General features: G+C 34.9%; 1 protein-coding gene across 1 annotated transcript; it reads right to left on the minus strand.

Annotated features, from left to right (window-relative positions):
• Positions 1–5,283: 5,283 nt before the first annotated feature.
• LOC114632789 (olfactory receptor 52J3-like) lies at positions 5,284–6,222 on the minus strand. The gene has a single exon (XM_028781399.1). It carries the CDS (start codon positions 6,220–6,222, stop codon positions 5,284–5,286), a length of 939 nt encoding a protein of 312 aa, XP_028637232.1.
• Between the last annotated feature and the right edge of the window lie 2,559 nt (positions 6,223–8,781).

Below are 8,781 nucleotides of genomic sequence, written 5' to 3' on the forward strand. Positions count from 1 at the left end.
AGAACAGTAGTATTTTGTTTCCCCTGTGTCCCTGGTCAATTTAGTATTAAATTCTTAGCCATACAAGCAGCATAAAAGGATGGATTCAATCTCAAAGAGTGGGCTTCAAATCCATCAGATGAAGGTTGGTTACCCCCCAAATTTTATGCCACTATTACACTAGCACATCTTACAAACAGGTCATCATTGTAGATCAAAGGGTTTGTAGCTGAGTTGGTGCTTACCCTTCTCCAATTGTAGTATGCAGAGTACCTTCCAGTGCCATGAACACTAGTCGGTAGGGTAAAGGCTCTAGGAAGTCACCAGATCAGCATCTCTGTGTTCAATGATTTGTGTAAATGTTGTCTTCAGCAACAAAACCTTGCCATCAGTTTGTGGGTAGCAACGAATTTAAATGATTTTAAAGTAACTTCCAATATTGTTATACTGCTATGTGAAATATAGTGTTCATTTGGGACCATTTATCCAATATAAAAAATTTTAATACATTGATATATACAGATACCATAAATATCAGATAACATGAAGAGAATGGATATTGAAAATGAGTAATTAGAGAGCTTCCACATCAGTGAAAACTGGCAATACTCAAGATGAGTGTCAAAGGTGTCAAACAATAGAGAACTTACACAAGGACGTCTGTGTAAGACTATAAAATAAAATGACCACCTGGTTCTCAAATGTATACACATTATGCCTATATATCCTTACAGCCAACTCTCCATCCCACAATCAGAAGTTATCCTTTCCCTATTAGAGAATTCATTTCTCTTTTCTTTGTACTCATATATGCAAGAGAAAGATCCAGATTCTAAATGACAGTAAGTTAGAAAATCTCTGTTTGCATTTTTCTAAATTCCATTTGCTTAGTGGAGCAGTGCTTGGTACTTGAACTCCAACCCCCAAAACAGGTCTTTAGAAGTGCCTAGTGATAATGAAAATTAAAAACAAAAAGGGCTAGAAAAGTATCAATCTCTCCTCATTAAATATTTCTCATTAAATTATTAACAGACAGTAATAATCTGTGATCTGATGTAGGGCCATACACACAAGGTTAGAACTGTCTTGTTTCCATCAGAGGAACTATTTAACCTTATATATTTTTAACCTCTTTTTTTTCTAATAGGGAAATTTATTCTGAGTTCTTCGGCCTGAAATCCTCAAAGGTGATGGGTTGTCTACACAACCATAATGTTCATGTCAGCAACAGTGTCAAATTTAGTTTATCATACCACAACACACCACTGATTTCCTGAACATTACAAAATTATGTGGTGCACCATGATGTCAAGATTATGACTCAGATTTTAATATTGCCCCAACAAAAGTAAACTCACAGAATTTTTTATTACATTGAACCATGCAATTGAACTTGTTCATTGATTTTTCAATCAGTAATTGAAATAAAATAAGAATCTAGGAGATGCATATTATTGTTATTGTTTTTCTACCAACTATTAATATAAAGCCATGTATATATTTTACTAGTCTCAATTTTGAAACTTCCCTGAAGAATGCCATTGAGCTTAAAGAGGAAAGTACCTAAGATTAGTGGATATAAAATGATGCTATAGACATGAGTATTCATGTTTCCATCTTAGAGGGCTTGCCCATGAAATACAAGAATGTGACATAATCATTCTTCAGGATAAATGGTTCATATGATCCATAAACCAAGAGGAACATGAAGGGACATTGCAGCTCAGTGCTCTGAGTGTAAAGGCTTTATCTCAGGACGTCACAAACCTTTCCTTTCTTCTTCCCTCACCCAACTTGCTACCGTGTTGATTTTGAGAGAACAGGTAGGTGTGTCTGATTTCTATTGGTAGAGTACAATTAGAGTACAGATTTAGCGTTTCTTGTTCTGTTGATTAAAAAGGCGATATGTTTCAAGGTGCCCTCATGTGTTCAGGAAGAACACATTTTGTTGTTTTTCATTCTTCTATAGGCTACTCATAGTCTTAGCTCAAAGGTTCAAGATAAGCTTCAGGAGTATGACTCATCCTATTATGACGTGACTGTAGCCATCTTTTATCATTGCATCTTCTCTCAATCTTATCTTTCTCTTCTCCACTTTTAATGATCCATGTGATTATATTAGGTCCCCTAGATAATCAGAAGATTTTTTTTTACCTTGAAGTTAAGTGATTGACAACTGTCATACTGTCTCTGACCTTAGTCCTCTTTTCAACAAAATTAATGTGTTTAATTTTTCAGTAGCTCCCAAGTGAGCTTCCTACTTTCTTACTTCCACCTCAGAACATTCATTTTTAAAATTCTACTTTTAAAGTGCTTAGTCAGGATGATTTGAGAGTTCAACAGGAAATCAAAAGGCCAAAGAAAAACCACACTTTCAAAGATCATTCACAGCATTTAAAATGTTAACAATACAACAAGGAAGTGCATGAAATATTAGATACCTTTCAGTATTTTAAAGATGTGCAGTTAGAATGCTTAAAAATTGTGTGTGTGTGTATGTGTGTGTGTACATGTAAGACATAAACTTATAATCATGAGTAATCACAAAAAAATTCAGTGTCTGAAAACATTTATACTGAGAAGAGAGAAAAATAAAATGATAAAGACAAAACATGCAATTCTTAAAGATAAAAGTGAAAACTTATGAACAAATAATTCAGATTTTATTTTGCAATATTGACAGGAATGTACTGAAGGATAGGTTGTACCAAACATATAAACAAACCATAAAAAGTTCTTAAAATGGTAAATAAACAGAATTTCATAAATAAAAATTTACCGAATACTGAACATGAATATATACATACACATACATACACGCACACACACACACTTGTGTGTGTGTGCGTGTATGTATGTGTGTGTATCTAAGACAGGGCCTTAGGTTAGTCACTGATAGATACATAAACGTCAACGAAGGAAACACCCAACATAAATTTGTCTTCTGACCTCTACATGTCTTCCCTGATTCCCCACCCCACAAAACCAGTAATTATAAGTAATGCATACAATTAGTCAAAATATACATGTATATATAATCAATATATTGGAAAGTGTTACAACATCAAAAATAAGCATGTCACCTAAAGAACAGGGAAAATGGTTTTAAAGAACTGAATTTGTATTTGTATAAATGAATTTCCTTAACAGCATTATTTAATATGAAAATTAAAACTAGTGAGAAAACAGTAGAATAGAATAATCAACACTTAATAAACTTCTATTTTATGATTCACAGACAAAGACAATGAGGCTAATATGAACATAAAGACAAATTTTCAAAAACTAGCAAGCCTGAGGGAAACTGTTCAGCTACAGTGAAATGATTTGGAATATGTGGCATAGCCCATGGAAACTTGTGAATCCCAGAGAAAGGAGATAACTATGACTTTTTTGTAAAAATGAGTTGTTAAAAACATGTCTCAAGGAATAAAAGTCTTCTTTTATAGTTTTTTTTCAATCTGAAATTATAATTTCAGATTATAACACGAGGTAAACAGATGCACAAAAATATTTTTAAAAATAACACATAGGTTTGTTTTGTTTCACAGAGAATAGTTACAAATTGATTTTTAACATAAAATAAAAATTGAAGTATGAAACTTTTAATAGTAGCAAGTAAAACAAGAGCTATAAGTTCTGTAATTTCCAAGACATAATCAAGAAGGCAGTCTAAAGATAGAAATTGAATTATTCAAAATTTATGAGAAAATAAAATTATGAGAAAATATAAAATTTTTTAAAAATACTGATTCAAAAACAAAGATTAACAAAATGTAGAAGGACCTTCTTTCTGATGATATCCGTATCACCTAATAATTCTACTTAAGAACAAAATGCAGAATTAATTACACTTACATAAAACATGCTGCAAAGATATGCAATATATTTTATGATTAAAATAAGACAAATAAGCAGATGAATACTTAAATGGAATTAATATTGTAAACACACTGAAATGTTTAACCTATTATTCAAGTCTATCACTCCTTGCTTAAATTTATTCTAAGATTTAATTCTTAGGCTGATTAAATAGGATAATTTTTCTCTCTGTATGGTTATTGGTAGTATATAGATGGCTGCTGACTTGTGTGTTAATTTAATATCTTACTGCTGATTGTGTCTATCAGTGTAGCAGATATCTGGTGGAATCTTTAAGAGCTTTATGGATAGAATCAGATCAGCTGCAAATCAGGGTATCTTGACTTCACCCTTTTCTACATGTATCCTTTTATCTCTTTACTTATCTTATTGCTCTGGCTAAGACTTTGATGGGCTTTAAAAACAAAATACAAGAGATGCTAGTGGGTGGATAGGCACTTGCAGCATGAACGTGCTTCTCTCTGAGTAAGCCCTCTCGGAAGTGACTGAACTGTAAAGTTGATCACTCTTGCTCAGAGCTCCAGCCATTCCTTATGTTTTTCACTTTACTTCCATTTTTTGGTTTCAAAAATATAAATGTGTGAAAATGTAAACGGATTTGTTTGACCACACAGATGTCATTGCTAGGCTGCGATTTTGTTTTTAGTAATCATTCTTCTATGCTCACTTTTACAGTGGTTATTCTCCTATCACGTGGCCCTTTTTTCTTTGTAGAGGAAGTGACAGTTATGTCACAGATTAGTAAAAAGACATCTGGGATGTTTAAAATAGGGAGGTATTTTAAAATCAAAATGTTTATTAAAAAGTCAAAGCTAGCTACAGTGCCAGGCCACTGCAAACATGTCAATAGGTGTGAATACTTCTTGTAGCTGGGTTCTGTTAGGCAATGGAGTTAATGCAGGAAAGTCAATGATACAATGCTGGTGGATCTGTGGTAATGTTCTTGAAACTGGGTGCTTTGGCTATTACTCCACTGAGTCCCATATATTTGACAGAACATTCAAGGTTAAGCTACTAATTTGGCAAAGGATGTTCTAACTCAGGATTGTGGCTATACAGGAACATAATGTTTACAGAGCCAAATAGTTTGAGTACATTTGGCTCTTGGTTTGTCTTCCAAAATTAGAATGTTTCAAGATATATAACAGACTCAATACTAATACAAATCAAACAAATCAATGCACACATGCACAAGTGGTAGAAAACCAGAGACCTTTGTGAGGGCATGTAAGAAATTTCCACATGACCTTCTCCCAGAGTAGCCTTTCCAGAATAGTCTAACAGTCCTTCAATTTTGAAATATGATGAAGTATCTAAATAACTGTTTTATTAATCCACAGTCTGAGACAAACTAACTAGACTTGAAAACTGGTATCCCACCGATTAGAACTATCCACTAAGACAAGAACATATGATAACCTCTTACCTTTTAGTGAATATGTGGAGAACATGTTCTCTTATCTGCTTTGTCCTTACACCATAAATGATGGGATTGAGGGAGGGAGGAATGACCAAATACAGGTTTGCAACAAGAATGTGAATGTAGTGTGGAATGTTGTGTCCAAATCGATGAGTGAGGAAAGAGAAGACTGATGGGATGTAAAAAACACAGAGAACAGCAACGTGGGAACCACACGTGCTGAGGGCTTTTAACCGTGCATCCTGAGATGGGAGGCGGAACACAGCACAAAGAATGTACCCATATGAGATGCCAATAAATACCAAGTTCAAAAGAAAGAGAGAGACTACAAAAAGGCCATATACAGCATTGATATGAATGTCTCCACAGGACAATTTTGCAATGCCCATGTGTTCACAATAGGAATGTGCTATTACATGAGCTTTACAAAAGGGTAAGCGGTAAATGAGATAGATCATTGGGCATATAAACAAGGCTGGACGAATTACAACACATATACTGATGCCCATCAGGACACGAGATGTCAAGATTGTTGTGTAGTGGAGTGGAGCACAGATGGCTACATAACGGTCAAAAGCCATAGCCACGAGGACTTCAGCTTCCATGCCAGTGAAAGCATGGATCAAAAACATCTGAGCCACACAGGCATCAAAGTTTATTTCATGGGCATCAAACCAGAATATACCAAGCATACGGGGCACAGAGGTTGTAGAAAGAGCCAAATCGACTGAAGAAAGGATAGTCAGAAAGTAGAACATGGGCTCTCGGAGAGAACGCTCTGTCTTGATAACTACCAGGATCGTGGTATTTCCCATTAGGGCTACAAGGTAAATACAGCAGAAAGGCAGAGAGATCCAGGCATGGATTTCCTCCAGACCTGGGATCCCAATGAGGAAAAATGTGGCTGGGTGAAAAACACTCCTGTTATTGTGGATCGTCATCCTGCACTGGTCACAAGAGATGAAGTTCTTCCTCCTGTTGGGAAAAATGACACACACAAACACACACACACATAAGAGAAGGGGAATAAAGACAGAAGATAGAAACAGATGAAATACACAAAGAAAGAGAGAGAGAGAGAGAGAGAGAGAGAGAGAGAGAGAGAGAGAGAGAACACAAGATGATGAGGCGGTGGGGGATGAAGGGGCTAGTGTATGAGTCAATAACAACATGAACAGAGTTGAACTCACTTTTACCATGAAACACAGCCTGTTGTAGCAGATTGTATGCTCACTCACTTGCTTGGCCATTTGAATAATTCCGACCACCTTCATATTTCAAATTTTCTTTTACTTCTGAGCATAGGTACTGCAGTAAACTCAAGGCAGATGTATAATAACTAGACCTCTCTTCTTCCTTAGGAAAAAATACAGAATGTGATTTGATTCTGGGAAACTACTCTGTTGTAGGATTCAGCATAAGAAAAGAGGAATACACTATAGAGGAGGTACAGATGCTGTAAACAATTTAATGAAAATGAATTATAAATTCCGGTTTCTAGAAAGGTTAAAACTCAGAATATAAATTCTGACTTGTCAAAGGTATTGAGCATTATAGAGACACATGTATGAAAATGGCTCTTAGCCTGTACTTCCCGTATATGTCTCCAAGTACTATACTATCTTAGTAACTCACCAGAAATCAGCAGGAGATCCACTGGCTCCTGTGCAGAACCTTGAATAGCACAGTACTTAAACTCCTGTCTGAGGAGTACACAAAAGACACATTTATATTGTGTTTCAAGAACTGCAAGGACTTTTCTAATCATATTTTACCCTCAGATGTATACTCAGCTCTGGGACTAAATCCCCAGAGACTGCTTATATAGTCCTATATCCTGCTAGGGAAGCAAAAGCACAAAAAACAACATCTAAAAAACAACAACAACAACAAAAACCCCAAAACCCAAGAATTATTGAGATTCATTTTTTAATCTATATCATAGGTAAGGTTCCCTACCATAAAATGGTAAGGATAAAAATAGCACCAGCTATGAAGTTAAAATAGTAACTAATAGGTATGAAACTCATATCATTAGTGAATTCTGTGTGTGTGTGTGTGTGTGTGTGTATACACCAGTGCATATATTTATAGAGACATGGCCATGAAGTTGAGAATTTACCAGATAATGCTATAAAATATTACTATTTTACTCCAGAAGAATATAAAAATTTCAGGGACTTTGATATCAGTGACTCCAGATGACTACAGTAAAAATTCCATGGCATTCAGCTCCATAAAAATACTGTCTCTGCATTGGCTTTTGTTATTTGACATCTCATGCACACAAAATATCCCTAGCCCTCTATATCCATGCACACTCCACAACTTTCAAGATCTACACTAGTTCTCATATCCAGTGCTGTGGACTAGTGGAGAGAGGGGAAACTGAGGTCAGAATATATTGTATGAGAAAAGAATAAATAGAAATAAAAACAACTAATGCTAAAATGTTCTATCTATCAAAATAAAAGTCAGTGCAAGGAAGTCGAAGAAATGAACAGCCAATCATCACACTTTGAACAGGTTAAAATATTATTTGAAAAAGAAATACAATCAAACACAAACAAAAAATGAAAGCCAAAACAAGAGTAATAACACAAATTTTTAAAAAAGCAAAACAAATGACCAGTAAAATGCCTCTGAGTTCTTTGTGTATAAATATAATTTCTTTTGTAAGAAAATAACTGACATAGTAGGAAGAGGTTTTCTGAAATCCCCTGAGATAACTTGTAGAAACACCAAACCAAAAGTAATGACTACTCCAGACTTTAAATCTACCTAACCACAATGGCTTTTTTAAGGACCAACATCAGGAGACAAGTTTTCTAGCCACTCCAGGACTCCTTCCAAATACTTTTTAATTATGTTTTGGTTTTTACAAGTTTCCATTTTCCCTTTTATTAACAGTATTTTTTCTCATACAATATGTCCTTATTATAATTTCCTCCTCCTCCCTACCAGTAACCAGCCTTGGCTTGGTGAGGGGTTCTTAGGAAGGGATGTTTGGGAGAGACAAAAAGAAGTACTCAGAGTCAAATCACAGATACAAGCTGACAACCTTGTGTTCTGCTTGAGATAGCTCTCCAGAGATCTGTAATCAGCTCATCCAGAAAGCTCAGCTCTCTCAGACCAAAGCTCAGTCTTTTATTTACATATCAATTCAATTGTCCACCCAAGGTTCCATTTTGATTATCAGTGTTTTATGACCTCAGCCACTTGAATCTTAGAAAAGGATAATACATACATACATACATACATACATACATACATACGTACATACGTGTGTGTGTGTGTGTAGGATATATAATATAATAAAGGATAACATAATATACCAAAGTATAGCAAAATGTAATAAGATAAAACAAAAACCATCACATAGAAGTTGGGCACACAAATGAACAGAACAAAAAACCCCTATAAAACAAGGTACATGAATCAGATTCCCACTAGTTTATATACTTGGAAGTGCTTTGAAAACATTTTATATATATATATAT

This window comes from Grammomys surdaster, unplaced genomic scaffold (assembly GCF_004785775.1).
Source record: "Grammomys surdaster isolate TR1022 unplaced genomic scaffold, NIH_TR_1.0 425, whole genome shotgun sequence".
Lineage (NCBI taxonomy): Eukaryota > Metazoa > Chordata > Mammalia > Rodentia > Muridae > Grammomys > Grammomys surdaster.

What these genes read in the sequence shown, in the direction of transcription:
- LOC114632789 (XM_028781399.1), bottom strand. Translation starts at nt 6,222, where the DNA reads ATGACGATCCACAATAACAGGAGTGTTTTTCACCCAGCCACATTTTTC.